At 41.4% G+C, this 21,609-nt stretch overlaps 1 protein-coding gene across 1 annotated transcript in view; it reads right to left on the bottom strand.

The window, feature by feature from the left end:
• DNAH9 (dynein axonemal heavy chain 9) overlaps positions 1 to 21,609 on the bottom strand; it is a 326,432-nt gene that overhangs the window by 181,127 nt on the left and 123,696 nt on the right. The window contains exons 31-34 of the mRNA XM_070482321.1: positions 20,841 to 21,128; positions 12,857 to 13,067; positions 2,662 to 2,789; positions 974 to 1,082 (exon numbers count right to left, since the gene is read on the bottom strand). Coding sequence (XP_070338422.1) covers positions 974 to 1,082; positions 2,662 to 2,789; positions 12,857 to 13,067; positions 20,841 to 21,128 — 736 coding nt within the window. The remainder of the gene's footprint in view (positions 1 to 973; positions 1,083 to 2,661; positions 2,790 to 12,856; positions 13,068 to 20,840; positions 21,129 to 21,609) is intronic.

Here is a 21,609-nt window from a genome sequence, read left to right on the forward strand (position 1 = left end):
TAGTTATCATAGTATGCAAGTGTGTAGCAGGTTGAAATGTGGCCCCCAAAAGAAAATGTCCACGTCCTAACCCCTGGAACCTGTGAATGCGAGCTTATTTAGAAAAAGGGGCTTCGCATTTATTATCAAGTTGACTATCTTGAGATGAGATCATCCTGGGTTATCTGGGTGGGGCACTTACAAGTGTCCTTACAAGAGACAGAAAAGGAAAGACACACAGAGAAGAAGGCCATGTGAAGATGGAGGTAGAGATTGGAGTCACAGGCCACAAGCCAAGGAACACCAAAGCTGGAAGATGGAAGGGACGATTCTTTCCTAGAGCCTTCAGAGGGAGCACAGCTGGTCTGACACCTTCATTTCAGATGTCTGACTTCTGGAACTGTGAAAGAATAAATTGCTGTTGTTTTAAAAGCCAAGTTCATGGTGATTTGTTAGAGTAGCCCTAGGAAACAGATACAGAGTAAGAGAGACCAGTCTCCTGGCCCGTGTTCCCAGTCTCAGCACAGATCCTTGAAAGAGAATCTGATACTATGGAGGAGAACAAACACATTCTGTTCATCCTCTAGTCTCTGCTGATCAATTTGCCCAGTGGAGACAGAAGAAAGTTAAGGTATAAAGTTGCTATTTTCCACCAGGATGTAGTGAGAAATTGCAATGCTTGGTCATCTCCATTAACATGGAGGCTAGAGCTGGCCTACACGCAGCCTAATTCGAGGCCCTTCTATGCAGAGGGATAGAAGTGTCCAGCCCAGGGGCCATTTCTCTTCCCATTACCGTAACATTTCTGAATTAAGAAAATCACATGGCTCTGGCCTTAGAGCACTTGCTCAGCCCCTCAGAGGTGGATTAGGGCTGAGTTTAGGCCAGAGTTTTGGATGATCGATGTTCGACTCCTGTTTGGAGCTTCCTTCTGAGCCAGCAACATCCTATCTAATGCTAAAGGCATCTGTTGCTTTCTTTTCTTGGGCCATACCTGCTCTGGAGACAGTTGCCGGTGTGGCTGTGCGCAGGTGGCTGATCTCAAAGAGGAGCCTCATCGTGGGATTCAGAGGGATCCTCTCATTGCTCGCGAGGGTCAGCACCTGGAAACAACAGAGGGGGACGCCAGGTGGTACAGAGCTGGGCACGTGGCCAGCTGGGGGGATTTGTTTGATTACTGCTGCGAGGGATTATGGATGATTATTTTCTTATTTATGATTGTAAGTATTTTCTAATGGTCTACACCAATCCTCTCTTCCTCCTCTTGTACTCCCCCTCCCCCATCCCTGTGCGTGTGTGTAATGCATCAGCAAACAAGTTATCTAAAAAGTTTCAATTGATGTCAATGATTTGACTAAACTAGACCATATTGGAATAATAGGATTACTAAAGGAAAAAAGCAGAGGCTTCATATTACTACTGTTTCTTTTAAAGCAGTCCCTCTGGGAGAGCATACATTTATTCTAACGATCCTGTAACTGTGGAAATCATCGTAAAACTTCTAATCTGGATGTGCTTTCTGAACAAGTTCAGGAGCAGCTACCAGCTTAACAGCAATTTTATTGGCATTCATTTAGTTTTCGTTGTTTATTAAAAATAATATACTGTCACTCAATGGATAAAGATTCACTACCATTCAGGATGCCTGACAGGCTCAGGATATTGCTGATCCTCAATTTCCTTATTTATAGAATAGGAAAAAAATAAAAGATTTGAATACATGATTTAGGATTCCTTTCAGCTCTAAATATTAAATTAATCTACATGCAGAAGATTCTGAACAAAGTTAAAACTATGCTAAAAACAGCATAAACAATGCAGTGCTATTGAAGTAAGCGAAAGTTGCTTGTTCGGATGAATCTGAGATGTCTGTTAAAGACGCAGGCAATAAATACAACTAGGATCTTGAAGAGAGATCTGAACCCCCATTTTCAGTGGAGCGTTATTTACTATAACCAAGACATGGAAACAACCTAAGTGTCTGTCAATGGATGATTAGATAAAGAAAATGTGGTATGTCTAGATAACAGAATATTATTCCGCCATAAAAAAGAAGGAAATCCTGCTATGGATGGACTTGGAGAGCATTATGTTAAGTGAAATAAGCCAGACAGAGACAGAAAAATATTGTAAGATCTCCCCAACATGTGAAATCTAAAAAAGCTAAACTCATAGAAAGAGAGAGCAGATTGGTGGTTGCCAGGGAGGGGGGAGTGGGAAGTGGGGAGGAAATGGGTGAAGGTGGTCAAAGGGTACAAACTTCTACTTATAAGATGAGTTATTCTGGGGATCTAATGTACAGCAGGGTGACTGTAGTTAACAATACCACATTGTATATGTGAAAGTTGCTAACAGAGTAGACCTTAAAAGTTCTCACAACACATAAAAAAAGGTAATTATGTGAGGTGATGGGTGTTAACCAACCTTATTGTGGTAATCATTTCACAATATACATGTATTTCAGATTGCCACACTGTACACCTTAAACTTACATAATGTTGTGTGTCAATTATTTCTCAATAAAGCTGGAAAAAAATTTAAAAATAAAGACATTAGTAATGATTCTTTACTTGGGGCCAGCTCTTGTGTAGAGTGGAGATTTCCAAACGTGCCTGCCACGCTGGGGGACTGGTTTCATAGACGATTAGGGATGATGTAGGGATTTCCCTTCCCCCTTGATACCTTGTTATCATCCATGACAGTGTTGAGAGATTCAATCCACATTGGATCTATGTCACCATCCAGTAAAATCCACTTGGGCCCGTCATGAGTGATGTTGGCAAGCTCCCGCATGATGGAAGAGAACAATCCTAAAAGGAACCACGGATATCTTATTTTCCATTTCACCGTCAATCTTCTGTCTCTTAACGCAGCCTTTGTCTGTTAGCTACCACACTCGGAAGGAGGTATAAATAAAAAAGGCAGGTCAGAAGTGGCTTTGTAGCCTGCTCTACCAAAAACCTGACGATGTCCAAGGGGCCAGTCTCTCCGAGCTTCAGTCTGACTTTTTCTAAGGACAACAATAGCAAACTCTGTTAGTACTAAGCTTCTTAAGTGACAAGGGACCCAGTGAATCATTTCAACAGGTAACTGTGACACGATGGAATTACATAAAACCTTTTAGCTAAGGTTTTCATTCTTTGTCCCTGCAGCCCAGGTAAATCTTGTCAAACGCAGGCTTTGAGAGAAGGCACGGAATGATTCTAATTGGCATCACAAAAAGGAATTTATATCTTAATTTGGATAGAATTTATTTTTATGATACTAAGCTTTCCTCATCAATAATATGGCATGTCTTTTCATTTATTCAAATATTGTTTTATGTTCCTTAATAAATTTTTGCAGCGTTTTCACTGCATCTCTTTGGCTGGATGTATTCCTAAACATTTCATAGTTTTTATTGCTACTGTGAATGAGATTTATTTTCTGTATTTCCATTTTTAGTTAATTCTAGTGATTTTTCAATAATGTCTCAAGTTTTCTAGGTATAAAGTTCTATAATCAGCAAAATAATTTTTCTCCTTCCCTCCAATTTATACCATGTATTCCATTTTCTTGTCTTGCTGCATTTTCTAGAACCCTACCAAGCAACACTGACTAATAATGTTAATAATAGGTCTCCCTGACTTATTCCCGATTTTAATGGAGGTGGCTTTAGTTTCTCATCATTCAGAATGACTTCTTTTTCCTTTTGGCTTTATGTAACGAGTATTCATTATATTTAAGAGATTTTCTTCTACTCCTATTTTACTTTGAATTTTTTTACTAGGAATGGCTACTGAGTTTTTAGTATCTATTCATTGAGCAAGTGATTTTCTACTTAAAGTTGTCAAATCCTTCATTTTAATACTTAAAAAGTAATTGATCTATCTGTACATTCCTGGAGTAGATTCTACTTAGTCAAAGTGTATTATTCTTTTGAGACACTGTTGGATTTTTTTTTTTTCATTTTTTTTTTATTAATGTTATGATAGATTACAACCTTGTGAGATTTCAGTTGTACATTTTTGTTAGTCATGTTGTGGGTACACCACTTCCCCCTCTGTGCCCTCCCCCCACCCCCCCTTTTCCCTGGTAACCACCGATCAGATCTCCTTATCAATATAATAAATTCCACCTATGAGTGGAGTCATATAGAGTTCGTCTTTCTCTGACTGGCTTATTTCGCTTAACATAATACCCTCAAGGTCCGTCCACATTGTTGTGAATGGGCCAATTTTGTCTTTTTTTATGGCTGAGTAGTATTCCATTGTGTATATATACCACATCTTCTTTATCCAATCATCAGTTTCTGGGCATGTAGGCTGGTTCCACATCTTGGCTATTGTAAATAATGCTGCGATGAACATAGGGGTGCAACGGACTCTTGAGATTTCTGATATCAGGTTCTTAGGATAGATACCCAGTAATGGGATGGCTGGGTCATAGGGTATTTCTATTTTTAACTTTTTGAGAAATCTCCATACTGTTTTCCATAGTGGCTGTACCAGTTTGCATTCCCACCAACAGTGTATGAGGGTTCCTTTTTCTCCACAACCTCTCCAACATTTGTCACTCTTGGTTTTGGATGTTTTTGCCAATCTAACGGGTGTAAGGTGATATCTTAGTGTAGTTTTGATTTGCATTTCCCTGATGATTAGCGATGATGAACATCTTTTCATGTGTCTATTGGCCATATTCATATCTTCTTTTGAGAAATGTCTGTTCATGTCCTCTGCCCATTTTTTGATCGGGTTGTTTGTTTTTTTGTTGTTAAGCAGTGTGAGTTCTTTGTATATTATGGAGATTAACCCTTTGTCGGATAAGTGGCTTGTGAATATTTTTTCCCAATTAGTGAGCTGTTTTTTTGTTTCAATCCTGTTTTCCCTTGCCTTGAAGAAGCTCTTTAGTCTGATGAAGTCCCATTTGTTTATTTTTTCTATTGTTTCCCTCAACTGAGGAGTTACAGTGTCCAAAAAGATTCTTTTGAAACTGATGTCAAAGAGCGTACTGCCTATATTCTCTTCCAAAAGACTTATTGTCTCAGGCCTAATCTTTAGGTCTTTGATCCATTTTGAGTTTATTTTGGTGTGTGGTGAAAAAGACTGGTCAATTTTCAATCTTTTGCATGTGGCTGTCCAGTTTTCCCAGCACCATTTGTTGAAGAGACTTTCTTTTCTCCATTGTAGGCCCTCTGCTCCTTTGTCGAAGATTAGCTGTCCATAGATGTGTGGTTTTATCTCTGGGCTTTCAATTCTGTTCCATTGATCTGTGGACCTGTTTTTGTACCAGTACCATGCTGTTTTGATCACTGTAGCTTTGTAGTATGTTTTGAAATCGGGGATTGTGATTCCGCCGGCTTTGTTTTTCTTGCTCAGGATTGCTTTAGCAATTTGCGGTCTTTTGTTGCCCCATATGAATTTTAGGATTTTTTGTTCAATATCTGTGAAGAATGTTCTTGGGATTCTGATTGGGATAGCATTGAATCTGTATATTGCTTTAGGTAGTATGGACATTTTAACTATGTTTATTCTTCCAATCCATGTGCAAGGAATGTCTTTCCATCTCTTTACGTCATCGTCAATTTCTTTCAAGAAAGTCTTGTAGTTTTCATTGTATAGATCCTTCACTTCCTTGGTTAAGTTTATCCCAAGGTATTTTATTCTTTTCGTTGTGATTGTGAATGGGATTGAGTTCTTGAGTTCTTTTTCTGTTAGTTCATTGTTAGTGTATAGAAATGCTACTGATTTATGCACATTAATTTTATACCCTGCTACTTTGCTGTAGTTGTTGATTATTTCTAATAGTTTTTCGGTGGATTCTTTGGGGTTTTCTATATATAAGATCATGTCGTCTGCAAACAATGAGAGTTTTACTTCTTCGTTACCTATTTGGATTCCTTTTATTTCTTTTTCCTGCCGAATTGCTCTGGCCAGCACCTCCAGTACTATGTTGAATAGGAGTGGTGAAAGTGGGCACCCTTGTCTTGTTCCTGTCCTCAGAGGGATGGCTTTCAGTTTTTGTCCATTGAGTATGATGTTGGCTGTGGGTCTATCATATATGGCCTTTATTATGTTGAGGTACTTTCCTTCTATACCCATTTTACTGAGAGTTTTTATCATAAATGGGTGTTGGATCTTGTCGAATGCTTTCTCTGCATCTATTGAGATGATCATGTGGTTTTTGTTTTTCATTTTGTTGATGTAGTGTATCACGTTGATTGACTTGCGGATGTTGAACCATCCCTGTGTCCCTGGTATAAATCCCACTTGATCATGGTGTATAATCTTTTTGATGTATTGCTGTAATCGGTTTGCCAAAATTTTGTTGAGGATTTTTGCATCTATGTTCATCAGTGATATCGGCCTGTAGTTCTCCTTCTTTGTGTTGTCCTTGTCAGGTTTGGGGATCAGGGTGATGTTGGCTTCATAGAATGTGTTAGGGAGTTCTCCATCTTTCTCAATTTTCTGGAACAGTTTGAGGAGAATAGGTATTAAGTCTTCTTTGAATGTTTGGTAGAATTCTCCAGAGAAGCTGTCTGGTCCTGGACTCTTATTTTTGGGGAGGTTTTTGATTACCGTTTCTATTTCCTTACTTGTGATTGGCCTATTCAGATTCTCCATTTCTTCCTGATTCAGTTTGGGGAGATTGTAGGAGTCTAGGAATTTGTCCATTTCTTCCAGGTTGTTCAATTTGTTGGCATATAGTTTTTCATAGTATTCTCTTATGATCTCTTGTATTTCATTGGTATCTGTTGTGATTTCTCCTCTGTCATTCCTAATTTTATTAATTTGCGATTTCTCTCTTCTTTTCTTGGTGAGTCTGGCTAGGGGTTTGTCAATTTTGTTAATTCTTTCGAAGAACCAACTCTTTGTTTCATTGATCCTTTCTATTGTCTTTTTTGTTTCAATATCGTTTATTTCTGCTCTTATTTTTATTATTTCCCTCCTTCTACTGACTCTGGGCTTTGTTTGTTCTTCTTTTTCTAGTTCTGTTAGGTGTCGTTTGAGGTTGCTTATGTGAGCTTTTTCTTGTTTAGTGAGGTGAGCCTGTATTGCGATGAATTTCCCTCTTAGGACTGCTTTTGCTGCATCCCAAATGATTTGGTATGTCGTGTTCTCATTTTCATTAGTCTCCAGATAAAATCTGATTTCTTCTTTAATTTCTTCAATGATCCATTGTTTGTTGAGAAGCGTGTTGTTTAGTCTCCACATTTTTGCACCTTTCTCTGCTTTTTTCTTGTAGTTGATTTCTAGTTTAATAGCATTATGATCAGAAAAGATGCTTGATATTATTTCAACTCTCTTGTATTTATTGATGTTTGCTTTGGTTCCCAAAATATGGTCAATCCTTGAGAATGTTCCATGTGCACTTGAGAAGAATGTGTAACCTGCTGTTTTTGGATGAAGTGTTCTATATATATCTATTAAGTCCATCCGGTCTAATTTTTCATTTAATTCTATTATTTCCTTGTTGATTTTCTGTCTGGATGTTCTGTCCATTGGTGTTAATGGTGTGTTGAGGTCCCCTACTATTATTGTATTGTTGTTGATGTCTTCTTTTAGTTCTATTAAGAGTTGCTTTACAAATTTTGGTGCTCCTGTGTTGGGTGCGTATATATTTATAAGTGTTATGTCTTCTTGGTGGAGAGTCCCTTTTATCATTATATACTGCCCCTCTTTATCTTTCTTTATCTGTTTTGCTTTGAAATCTACCTTGTCTGATATTAGTATAGCGACACCTGCTTTCTTTTGTTCATTATTAGCTTGGAGTATTGTTCTCCATCCCTTCACTCTGAGTCTGTGTTTGTCTTTGGGGCTGAGGTGTGTTTCCTGGAGGCAGCATATTGTTGGATCTTGTTCTTTGATCCATCCTGCCACTCTGTGTCTTTTGATTGGGGAGTTCAATCCATTTACATTTAGAGTGATTATTGAGATGTGGGGGCCTACCACTACCATTTTGTGTCTTGTTTTCCGGTTTTCTTCAGTTTCCTTTGTTTCTCGTCCCATGGTTTAATCTGTTCTGATGTAGAGCTGCTACTCTCTGTTGTTGTCCTTCTACTTATCTCCTCTGCTCTTGGTTTTGTAGCTCCTTTCCTTTTTTGGATTTTTCAGGAATGACGGTTTTCCTGAGGATTTCCTGAAGAGGAGGTTTTGTGGCAATGAACTCCCTTAATTTTTGTCTATCTGTGAAAGTTTTTATTTCTCCATCGTATTTGAAGGATATTTTCGCTGGGTAGAGAATTCTCGGCTGTAGATTTTTGTCCTTCAGATTTTTGAATATATCATTCCACCCCCTCTAGCCTGTAAGGTTTCTGCTGAGAAATCTGCTGATAGCCTGATGGGGGTTCCTTTGTAGGTTAGTTTCTTTTGCCTGGCTGTCCTTAGTATTTTCTCCTTGTCGTTGACTTTTGCTAGCTTCACTACTATATGGCGTGGAGTTGGTCTTCTTGCATTGATAAAGTTTGGAGATCTATTGGCTTCTGTCACCTGAAGATCCATCTCCCTCACCAGATTTGGGAAGTTCTCAGCCATTATTTCTTTGAATAGGCTTTCTGCCCCTTTCTCCTTCTCTTCTCCCTCTGGTATACCTATAATCCTTACATTGCATCTCCTAATTGTGTCTGATAATTCTCGGAGAGTTTCTTCATTTCTTTTTAGTCTTGCTTCTCTCTCCTCCTCTGCCTGCAGCAATTCTATATTGCCATCTTCCAAATTGCTAATTCTTTCCTCCATTTTATCGGCCCTACTGTTCAGAGCATCTAGATTTTTCTTAATCTCCTCTATTGTGTTCTTCATTTCCAATATTTCTGTTTGGTTCTTCTTTATCGTATCAAACTCTTTTGTGACATAGCTCCTGAACTCGTTGAGTTGACGGTCAGAACTCTCTCTTAACTCATTGAGAATTTTAATGATGGCTGTTTTGAAGTCATCATCATTTAGGTTATATATCTCATTTTCTTTGGGATTGTTTTCTGTGTATTTGTTACTTTCTTTCTGTTCTGGAGATTTAATGTATTTTTTCATATTGCTTGATGCTGTTGATTTGTGCCTCACCTAGCTATGCTGCTTTTGCCCTGGGGTCTTCCAGCCTTGTGGCTGGTGGCTGGGTGCCTTCTACTGGTGCTGTGCAGAGGCTTTCCCTAAGGCTGCTGTGAGCCTGTAGGGTTTCCCCCTAGGCTACGAAGCTGGGTCTCTGGAACTCCCCCCAGCCCCAGTCCTCTCCGAGATCTCTGGCTATCCCTAGTCCCACGGGGCGGGCAACAGCAGCTGGGGGTCGCCCCGCCCTCTGGGATTCTCTCCGGGCCTCTCCCGGAGCCGTGAATGCTCGGCGTGGCCCCTCTGCTAATGGCAGACAGAGAGCTTTGTCTGCTGCCCGGGCGGAACTCCGGCGCTTCCCATCCGGGTCGCAGAGCCGGCCTTTGAAAGTTCCCCCAGCCCCGGTCCTCTCCGAGATCTCCGGCAATCCTTAGTCCCACAGGGCGGGCAACGGCAGCTGGGGGTCGCCCTGCCCTCTGGGATTCTCTCCGGGCCTCTCCCGGAGCCGTGAATGCTCGGCGTGGCCCCTCTGCTAATGGCAGACAGAGAGTTTTGTCTGCTGCCCGGGCGGAACTCCGGCGCTTCCCGTCCGGGTCGCAGAGCCGGCCTTTGAAAGTTCCCCCAGCCCCGGTCCTCTCCGAGATCTCCGGCAATCCCTAGTCCCACGGGGCGGGCAACGGCAGCTGGGAGACCTCCGTACCCTCAGCGACTCTCTCTGGGACCCTCCGGGCGCCGCGAACACCAGGCGGGGTCTCCCCGCCAATGGCGGGGAGAGACTCTCCCCGCGGGCTCAGGTGTGCAACTCCAAAGTTTCCCTCTGCGTTTAGGAGTAATTGCGGGGGGTTTAGATAGGGTTCTGGTCACCTGTTTCCACCGTCGCTCCTCTGTTGTGTGCTCGCTCCTGCTCTAGATGTGTGTAGATCCTCTGGGGGCATCCGTTGGACGAAAGCTGCTTGCGGGTACTAGGCTGCTCGGTCGGGGTCGGAGAGTTTTCACCTATTTCCACATCCTCCCGGAGGAAAGTCCATCCGCCTTCCGATGTATAGTCGCGTGGGTATCTCAGACGTCCTGAGATGCTGTCTGGATATCCTTTGTCAAGCGATAAGTGTCCAAATAATTGTAGACTCGAAGGGGGAGAGACAAAGAGGACTACTCACGGCGCCATCTTGGATCTTCCCTGTTGGATTTTATTTACTGATATTTTATTCAGAATTTCTGAATCCATATTAATAAATGAAATTGGGGTATTGTTTTTGGTTCTACATAAAGGTTATCAAGATTATTCTGGCTTCATAAAATTATTTGAGAGGTGTCCTTTTTTGATTTTTTGGAATTATCTTTTTTTGTTCTCCTATGATTTTTAAATTTTCCTTTTCATTAGTTTACCCCTTTTCTACTTCTTATTAAGTTTTGTTAATATGTTTTGCTAGAGGACTATCTGTTTCCTCTAGTTTTTCAAATATATGTCATCTAATTAAATGTTCTCTTCTATTTTAATTATCTATATCTACTATCATATATTCTTTCTAATTCCTAATCTTATATATTTTTACTCTTCCCCTTCCCCATTAATTATGCTCACAGTGGACTTATTGGTCTTTATAAGGAGAATATTTATATTTATTTAACATTCCTATGATTTTTTTTTTGCTCCTTCCCACTAATTTCAGCTTTTATCTTTATTAGTTTCTTCTTCCCAATTTCCTTCAGGTTTAGTTTATTACTCTAATTTCTAAGGATGAATACTGACTACCTTTATTTCTAACCTACTTTCTGTAATAAAGACTGTTTAGAGTTTTCCTTATAGACGTCAGTTGTGTCCCATAGGTTTTTGTATGAAGTGTTCTTCTTCATATTTCTTCCCAGAGGGGTTGCAATTTAATTTTTTCCTTAATCCAGGGGTTAAGTGAGCAATTCTTGATTTGCAAGTGTAAAATTATTTTCCGTCATTTTCCTACTATTTGATTTTAATTCTATTGGATTATTATCAGAGAATGTGGCCTATAAATTGATACTTTTGAATTCATCGTGGCTTCTTCTGTAGCCAACTAAATTTTTAATTTTTGGAAACGTCCCATGAACAAGCCAAGAAGGAATATTTTCTCTTTATAAGATGCAAAGTTCTACAGTCATGTGTTACATTGACGTTGATGATGTATTTCCCAGGTCCTCTAATATCTATACTTATTTTTCTCACTATGGGACCTGTCTAATTTTGAAAAAGGTGTATTATTATAACTCACTATATTTCTATTTTTATCAAGTTCTTCTAAAAAATTTTAAAAGGCTATATTCCATTTACTTGGAAGCTCTCTTGTTTAGTGAATACAGATTTATGATTATTATATCTCCTTTGTCAACTTCTCCAAATTTTGTGTATATATTTAATAAAACTTTAATTAAAATTCCAAGAGAGTTTGAAGTTTTAATTATATTGTGTGAAATTAAATTTAATATGGAATAAGAAGTGCCTGAGACTAGCCAAGAAAATGACAAAAGAATATTGAGGAAGGACCTACCCCATCAGATATTAAAATACATTATAAAATGATTGTAAGCAAAATAAAATGACACCAGTATTGGATGTGATAAATAGAACAAACTAGAAAACCCAGAATCAGATCTCAGTATATGTGACAAGCTGGTGTTTAAATCAGAGGGAAAGGACGGTTTACATAATAAATGGCGCTGGCACATTCAATTATCCATCTGGGAGGAAATAAAGTTGATTCTCTACCTTACTTCATATTAAGCCGAAAAATAAATTTCATACGGATAAAAAATTTACCATGGCATGGTAAACGTGCCATGAAGTGTCTATAACAAACGGTAGACAGGGAAAAACCATTAGCGATGCATATAACAAAGAGTTAACATCTTTGATATATAAAGAATTCTTACAAACTGTTAAGAAAATAATAAGGGGAAATAAAATCACAAAAGAGCCAAGTCTTAAGACCAATAAAAAGGAAAAGATGCTAAGCCTCATTAATTGTCAGTGAAATAAAAATTAGAGAGGCTGCTCCTTAGATCTCCTTGTTCCAGGCCTCTGACGAAGGCCCTAAATTAGAGGAATCCAGGCAGCTTGACCCCGATGTAATCAGCCTTTCAAACATTAGGAGGGAGATGAGATTTCCTCATTCCAGAAGCCACAGAAGTTTTAGACGAGGTCCTATCAGCTCATAGAAAGTTTTCTGTATTTTCTTTTCTGCTCTCTCCTAGTGACAGGAGACCCTTTCCAACCTGCACCTGTGATTTTTAAATCTTTGATGGTGACTCTGAGGTCTGTAGTTAGTGAACACAGGTTTGGGACCCTTTGAATAGCTATAGAGGGGCCCATGGCTCTAGGGCCCTCCTGAGATGAGTGATGTCTTCAGCATCACCAGGACTGGCCCAGGCACCGTCTTCTGTGGCAGCTTCTCCACTACTCCTGGGACAGTGCTCACAGGCAGAGGTGCCCTCCATGGAATGCTAGACTGCATCACTCCTTTGGGAATGAGCTGTGTTCTTCCCTACCCTCCCCATGCCTTAAACCCACTGCCAGGCAGGGTAGAGACTCCATGATTTGTGCTCCAGAACCACTAAACTATGGCTGAATGCCTGCTTTGCCTTACCCTCATCAAGTGCCCTCTGTCAAGGGGCAGCTGGAAGAGGTCTCCAAGGAAAGAGAACATCTGAAGGGCTGAGGTTCCCTTCTAAGCTGACATCGGTTTCTTCCTTTCTTTGATTCTTTTCACCTCCTTCTCCCATCCCAAACAGATCAAGCCAGTGTTCTTTCCTCTGCAGTTCACCCCACTACAGTCAAGCCTGCCCAAGGGGCTCTGAGAATGCGGGACATCCTAGGGGTATCCCACGCTCACCGTCCTTCCATTCTCGTGTGGCTGGATTGATGATGCCAAAGAGTTCATCGTTTGTGACTGCTTTGGGGTTGAGGTCAGTCCAGACGGGGCGGCGTTTCATGACCTGATAGGTCTTGTGCAAGGACCTCAGCACCTGAGACTTGCCGGTACCAGCACTGCCCACCACGAACACAGAGTGCCGCACCGCCAGAAGCTCCTCCAGCTGGACCACCTGGGGAGACAAAATTCAGCAGAGAGACCAACCTGTTGCTTATCTACATCCCAACTGCTCTTTGGAGAGACAAGCTGGTGTCTGAAGTGAGACCTGGTGTCAACAGAGGAAGGGTTATTCACCTCAAGATGTGATGGCGTCCTAAATGTAGGGGCAACATGATCCATTTATTCACTTATTCATCATTCAGGGGTATAATTATTAGTTACCAACTGAGTGCTAGAGAGTATACCAATTGAGGGGGATCCAGAGATGACTCTTCTGCCCTCCACGATCTCATAGTCTGATGGAGAAGCAAGTCAAGTTGAAAATTATTATAAAGTAAGGTGATAAGTGCTATAGTCAAGGTATTCGTAAAGTGCTATGGGAACAGATGGGGGGGAAACAATTGATTTTGTAAAGACAAAGGGAACAAGAACGGCTTCACAGAGGAGCAGGCATTTGAACTGGGGCTTCAGGGATGAGTAGGAGTTTGCTTAGAAGAAGAACAGGAAAGATATTCCAGGCAGACGTAACAGCAGAAAAGAGGCCTGTGGTGTGACAGAGTATTATGTGGTTGGCCTGATGGTTTGATGAGGCTAAAGTCAAAGAGTCCCTTGGGGACAATGATGGCATTGGAGGTCTCATCACTCTTGTTCTAGCTTGCCTCCAGGCTCACCTTGTCACCCTGTTGTAGGAGTACACTTACTGGAATGAAAATCTGATCATGTCACTGCTATCACTCTGTCCCTTCAGTGGTTCTCCACAGCTTTTGGTGATGAAATCCCAAATCCTTACACTGGTTTACAAGACCCTTTTTCGGTCTGATCCAAACATGCCTCCATCTTATCTCTCATCCTCCAACATGCACATTCCAGGTAGACAATTACTTGGAGTGCTTTAATGATGCTCTTTCCCGTGTCTATGGCTTTCAACATACTGTGCCTTGTGTTCAGAAGTTATTCTTTTCCTCCCTTCCTCAGCAGACCCTATGCATCCCTTAGTCTGGGGTAGGTGCCCCATACCTACATCCTACCTCTTAGTCCTTATCACTATGGCAATGGTTACTTTTCTGTCTTCCTATTAGATTATCAGCTCTTGAAGGCAGCAGGACTGGGCTTCTGATCACTCATTGCCAGTGTCTAGCAGAGAATCTGGCATATACCAAGTGCTGAACAAATATTTGCTGAAAATATGAAGGATGATTGGGAAGGTTTGATGGGCCCTATCATGAAAGGCCTTGTACGTCATGAGCTACATGTGAACTTAATTGTAGATCAGATTTCTTCATATTTTGTGCTGTAAGATCCTTGATAGCAGAGGGATGTGAACTGAAGAGGAAATGCGCTGAAATATTGACAGGGTAGTGGCATAATGAAAGTTTTTTCCCCATATATTTTATTTATTCTACATTTTTTAAAATGATAGATAATAATTCCTATATTTTAAAAAATTTAAGTGACACGGGTATTAAAAAAAATTCTAGACTCATACAACCATGGAATCAGAAGGACAGGGGTACTGTGAAGCTCATTATGAAGGTAGCAGATAAATGACTGTTTGGGGAGCAAGATCGTTAGCTTCCATTGTGGTAGGATAAATTATTGATATTAATTTAAGTTTTGTTTTCCACAGTATCAATATTTTCCTCTTCTCTATCCCAAGCCATTGCTGTTTCTCTGATTTAGAATCCAAAAGCACCCAGAGGAGAGTCTCAATCCTGGCTCTTGTTCTGTTCTTCTGGGCCTTAATGCAGGATCTTCCCAGATAAGGATGAGGAGAGTGGTTGGGAAGGGTCTCTGAGGGGCTGACATCTAAGCCAATATATGAATGAAGACGAGTCAGCCCTGTGAGGACCAGTGGGAAGCGCATTCCAAGTAGAGTGGCAATGAGTGCAAAACCCTTACATCCGGCAGTAAGTTTGGAGGGCTCGAAGAACAGGAAAAAAGGGGAGAGTGCTATCAGATGAGATAAAAAGAGGTAAGCAGGGGTTAGATATTCAGGATTGGTAGCTGGAATTTTATTCTAATAGAGGAAGTTTTTGGAGGATGTTAGGCATGAAATTGACCTGAGGTCACTGCATTAAAAAAAATGGAGGAGGAGGAGGAGGGGGAGGGAACAGAAGAGGTGGTGGCGGTGGTGCTCTGGCCATTGAATGGAGACTGTATTATATGCCTAGATCTTTTGTTTTTTTCATGAACAACTGATTCCCTGATACTGGAAAGACTTAAAATTGCTTTCCACTTCCATCAACTTCCTTTTATTTGTTTCAACAGCTTTATGGAGATATAATTTATATACCATGAAATTCACCTTTTTAAAGTGTACAATCCAATGGTTTTTAGCATATTCACAGAACTGTACAACCATCACCACTATCAAATTTTAGAACATTTCATCACCCCAAAAGGAAAAACCATACCCATTAGCAGTCCGTATATATCCCCCAACCCGTACTTCAGCCTATGTTACCCTGATAGACATTCTGACTCTATAGATTTGCCTATTTTGGACATTTCACATAAATAGATTCATGAAATATGTGGTATTTTGTGACTTACTTCTTTTGCTTATGATGTTTCCAGGGCTCATCCATGCTGTAACATGTACCAGTTCTTCATTACTCTTTATAGCTGAATAAAATTCCATTGTATAGGTATACCACATTTGTTTATCTGTTTCTACTCTCTGACTGTTATGAATCCATTAACTTTTGACAGTATCTTTTGTAAGATAAATATATGAGTATCCCCACCCTTCCTTCTGTCTTTCCTTTTTCTGTGTATCTCCTATCTTCTTTCAGATACATTATACTTTTACATTGCCATGTTTGATAGTATTTACATTCTGTTCTATATTTATATTCAGAAATTTTCTATTTTCCATGATTCTAAGAGTTGGAGACCAATAGTGGCTTACATTTTTATGATTGTAGATATTTTTCACTACAGAAGAAAGTAGTTACCTGGAATATATTGTGTTCTCTATGGGCCTGGTGTCGTGACTTGCAGAGGATATTCTAAGCACCAATCCAAGGTCAAATGGACACTCTTTTCTTACACTCCATAACTGATCAATATCAGGTCATATTTACTTAAAAAAAAATTTAGACCATGATTTCTTTCTCTTGATGTTTTTAATTGCTTTCTGTTCTCTTTGTTAAGAGAAAGGACATAAGCCTTAGTTCCCATAACTTAGAAGTTGAACAAAACATATCAGAACTTTCATCTTGTTAATCTGTTCTTGCTTTGAATATCTCCAGTTTTGAAGTCCTTTTTCTTGGAGACCACAGACTTCCTGCTCTAATAGGAATTGATTGCTTTTTAGGTCTACCGACAGCTAAGCTATCATTCCAGGATTCTGTTTTGATTCCCGATTTTTTTGAATCTCATGACATTTTTACTGCTTTTCGTCCTCATTTTGCTGCAGTATGTCCTTAAGTAACTTATTCAAACAGGTTGCATACAAAGGAAAACTTATGACTCTTTGAAAATATCTTGATAATTTGGTTGGTATAGAATTCTAATCCTGAAATAATTTCCCCTCAGAACTTTGAAGTAATGGTTTTCTTGTCCTCTAGTACCCAATGTTGCTAAGGAGAAGTTCAGATGTCATCCTGAATTTCATCCCTTCCCTGGGTCACCTGTATTACCATGCCACTCTGTCACCCAACCAGGAAACTTTAATTTTTTTCTCTTGTCTTTCAAATTCTGAAATTGCATATGATATGTCTTTGTATAAGTCCATTTAAATCCACCCCATTCAGTACCGACTGAGCCCATCCAATCTGGACACGTGTCTTCAGCTCTAGCAAGTTCCCTCTGTTCTTTCTTTCTAGAATCTCCATTGGCATCATGCTAGATTGATCCTCTATAAGTCATCTTGCCTCTTGTGCTTTCTATCTCTTTGTGTGTGAGTGTGTATCATATATATTATATTTTATTATACACATGCATGCATATATTTTCATCCTAGAAGATTTCCTTGACTTTATTTTCCAATCCTCTCACTGAATTTTGTGTCATCAATGATACAATTATTTATTCCAAAAGGTTTTCTACAATTCTCTAAGAGTTCTTTCTTCCATCTGCTGGATGGGTGGCTCTCTTTCCAGGGTGGGAGGACGGAGCGGCAGCTCTGTGCACATGGTCAGATCTCCGCCTTTTCTTTGTCCTTTCACTTGTGGGCAAGTGAGCAGATGGTTGGCCTTCAGGGGCCACAAACAGAAGGTAAGGGCTTAAAAGGGGGGACATTAATACCCCAAGAGTTTTCCTCAAAGAGTTTATTAAATCCCTTAGACTCTTCTTCTTGGCTGTGTGCTAAATGCCTGGCTGCACATGGTCTGCATTCTTGGGAACTGGGGACTAGAATGGGGAGCTGGCAGAAGAGTGTGGGGAGCCAAGTTGCCAAATTATGGGGTAAACAGACTTAATGATCCCCCCTCTGACTGTTTTCAGTTCTTTCTCACCCCTGCTCTCCTTAACTTCCAATTCTAAGCCCAGAGCTTCGCCAGGGCTCTGATGGCAGGCTGGCTGCCTCCTCGTCCCTCTACCCCAGAAGCCCTTTCTACATGGATTCCGGCCTGCAGCCCCCCTGCTCTGCCTAATCTGTCAACTTGTTTTCATCCTCTTTCCGTCTTTCCAGAAATCCACACTTTTCAGTTTCCACACTTCTATGGGTTGATTCTTTTTCCTTAAAAAGTAAATTTATATCATCACTTTTAACGGATCTCAGGATGCCATCTCAAACCAGAGCCCCACTAGGGGGTTTGGATTAATTAACTTTCAGAAGTTTAAGTGGACAGTGCAGATGAAAAGTGGGCAGAAAACATCATCTGTTCCAAGAGTCTTTAAGGAGAGCATCTGTCTTATCCAGAAAGCAGTTATGAAAAAGCAGAGGAGAAAAAAAGAAGAATGTGGGCCAACCAACAAACAAATAGAAAGGAAGACAAAGATTCTGAGTAGGAAAGAAATACAGAGGACAGGGCAGGAGGGTCATGCTCCTCAGCAGACTCCCAGAGTCTGGGAAGATGGGACTGTTTGGTTCTAAGACATCAGCCCCCATGCACTGCATCTTAGAAGCCTCATTGGGTTTAACTCATCTCTGGGGTGGGGCGCCTCTTAGGATCAGACTCTTCAAGAGAAGATTCCTCCATCTGGCATTCAAGGCCCTCTATATCACGGTCTCATGTTATCATTTGAGTCCTATTGATCACTGGCCCCTGACCCCCACCTCAATACCTTTTTCTCTAGAAATACTGGACTTGCTGCTTTACAACCTCTCTGTTTCCCTATCTACCCTTTTGCTGACCCTTTCTCTCCACCTGGAAGGCCCTCCTGCCCATCTCTACCTTTACAAAGTCTATCCATGAACTTGGGAGGACAGAGGCTGGGAGTGGGGATGGGCTGACTGGCGAAAACAAGCACAGCTGCAAAGGGCCAGGTGATGCTTTGCTTTCTTCTGTAAAATGTAATCTCAGAAGTGAAAGCAGACACCGACTTGCAATTCTATTTATATGTAGCCAGAACTTAATCTCTACCAATGAAAGTATTGCATGTTAGAAACACCTCCTGGAGTGGAGTAGGAGTACGCTGCCCCCCAGGGCTATAAGGTCCTCACGGGGGAGCGTGTTCCATCCCGTGAAGCAGCCTAGTGCAAAATCTTGGAGAAGTAACAGCATTCCAGTTTCCTCATCTATAAAGTGACGCATCTGTGTCATTGGCCTCAGGGGTGGTGGGGGTTCCAAGGTGACACCAAATATAAAACCACTTGTGAACTCTAAAGTGATGTTCATGTGATTCCTAAAGATACTATTGTGTAGGGAAAAAAAATTCTATCCATGCCCCTGTAACCCAGAACCCTCTTTTGTGGCACTTGTCACATCCTGCTCCAAGGCATAGTTATTTGTGTGCAGGCACTCCTCCTGTAACAACACGTATGCATCCTGAAAACGTTACCTTCTGCAAAACTGCTCAGGAAAAACAACAGACTTAGGGAAAAATGGGATTGGGGCAGACCACTCAAAATGTACAGAACTTTGTATCCAGAGCTCTAAAAACCCACCAATGCATCCTAATCCCAATAAGAATGCCAGCACAGTTAAGTCACTGGAGAATTTACGCCTTGCCTCATGTTGGTCAGTCCTTTGTAGCCTTGAATCTGGGGCCCTGTGCTTCCCTTTTCAAGTGTTAGGTCACAGACATATTCACTTCTGGTAAGGACCTTTTCTTTTCTTCCTCTATTTTATGTATGTGGGAGGCCTCCACAGCATGGTTGGTGAGTAGATTAGGTCTGTGCCCGAGATCCGAACCTGCAAACCCAGGCCACTGAAGCAGAGCACGTGGAACTTTAACCACTCGGCCATGGGGCCAGCCCCTTAGTAAGGACCATTTTAACTACAACTAAAGATTCCATCCAGATGGGGTGTTCTTCATTAATTCATTGTTTTAACACAAGGGGAAATGTCTTCACTTGCCCTGAGCCTCCTCAGAAAACAGTACAAACCACCACGGTTCCTACAGCCATGAAACTAGATATACTTGACCTAAAGTTTCAGGGTTTTTTCTTAAGGTCTGTATTTATTGCTAAATCTGTTTCTTTCCTACGGCTGGTGTAACAAATTACTGCAAACTTAATGGCTTCCAGTAACGCAATCTGATTATCTTATAGTTTTGGTGGGCAGAAGTCCAAAATGGGTCTCTCTGGGCTAAAATCAAGGTGTTGACAAGGTAGGTTTCTTCTGGAAGCTCTAGGGGAGAATCTGTTTTCTTGCCTTTTCCAGTTTCTAGAGGCTGCCTGCATTCCTGGGCTCATGGCCCCTTCCTCCATTTTGAAAGCCAGCAATGGCTGGTTGAGTCTTTCTCCTATGGTGTTGCTCTGACTCTGACTCTCCTGCCTCCTTCTAATTCCCTTACTAAGATCGTTGTGATCACACTGGGCCACCTGGATAACCCAGGATCATTATCCATCTCAGAGTCAGCTGATTGGCAACCTTAGTTCCATCTGCAGCCTCAATCCACCCCTTGCTATATAACAGAACATACTCACAGGCTCCATGGGTTAGGATGTGGGCATCTTTGGAAGGAGGCATTATTCTGCCGACCACCCTAAGGCTCTTTTTTTATTGTAAGAAAGCCTGCCCTTGACTGCTCCAAAACATTACAAGCTCAGAAAAATGCACAGGAACCAACATGGCTTCCACTTTATACCACTATCATTCCTTTATAATCGTGTCTGAAGTAATTCGCATGAAAGGAACACATGCTGTAGCGGAGCAGACTGTGTCTTATTCTTCTTATTAGATCGTGAGCTCCCTGATGAGAGGGGCTCCATCTTTTTTTTTCTTTTTTTCTTTTTTGAGGAAGATTAGCCCTGAGCTAACATCTGCTGCTAATCCTCCTCTTTTTTGCTGAGGAAGACTGGCCCTGAGCTAACATCTGTGGCCATTTTCCTCTACTTTATATGTGGGATGCCTACCACAGCATGGCTTGCCACGCAGTGCCATGTCCACACGCAGGATCTGAATCGGCAAACCCCGGGCCACCAAAGTGGAACGTGCAAACTTAACTGCTGTACCACCAGGCTGGCCCCTCTCTGTCTTTCTTTAGTATCCCTACCACGCATTCCACATTGTGGGTTCCCCAATAAAGAGCAATGAAATGAATCAAGTTATTACAAAGTAGATAAATATCTGTACACCTAAAGCAACCCTTTGGATTAAGGCCAAAGTGTAACCCATTGTCCAAGCAAAGGATTAAGAGACAAAGAAATCTTGGGAGGGAAAATCCCATGTACCTTGAGCACAAAGTTGTCCTCAGCCTGAAGCTTCAGATCCACTACCGCCTTCCTAACCAAAGCTTCAAAGTTGGGGTCTCTCCTCCGAGGGACATCCAGGGTGGGAAAGAGGTCCCCAATCAGGCCAATGAACACTGGCATGTCATCAGTCACAATCTTGGGGATGTTGAAGTCTCGCAAAGAACGCATTAGGACTTGGTCCTCAGGCCGGTCGGGGTCTCCTCGTTTCAGGGATCCTGCCACCACCAGCACAGACTTGATGGCCCGCAGTCCCCAGTCATAGTGATCCTGCAGGGAGGCAGCACGGGTTAGACTAGAGTTGCTGGGATGCAGAACACCATACGCTCAAGCTAGCGTCTGCAAAATTACAGGTATCATCACGTCAGTGTTAGTTTACTTCTGAGGCCAAGGCAGAGGCATAGGAGAGGATTAATGACATAGAAGGTCATGATCATGGGATCCTAGTTCCTGGTCTAGCATTAGCTACTTTTCTGGCGGGGATGACACCGAACAAATGGGGGCTTGGGGTCAGGGAGATTAAACAGAACGATGTCCAAACTTATCTGACTACTCCTGGTGCATTCAGAGGATGGAAGGGAGGCTTGTCAGCTCTTAGAGACAGTTTGAGCTCCAAGATGGATAAAAAACCCTCTCCTGTTTCTTCATACTCCCCAGGCCCCTTTCTCATCGTATCCTCTCTCTAGGTTCTCTATCACTATTGACTTCCAGGCCAGTGACTTATTTTCACGACTCTATCCCAGACCTCTTT

This window comes from Equus asinus, chromosome 13 (assembly GCF_041296235.1).
Source record: "Equus asinus isolate D_3611 breed Donkey chromosome 13, EquAss-T2T_v2, whole genome shotgun sequence".
Classification (NCBI taxonomy): Eukaryota; Metazoa; Chordata; class Mammalia; order Perissodactyla; family Equidae; genus Equus; species Equus asinus.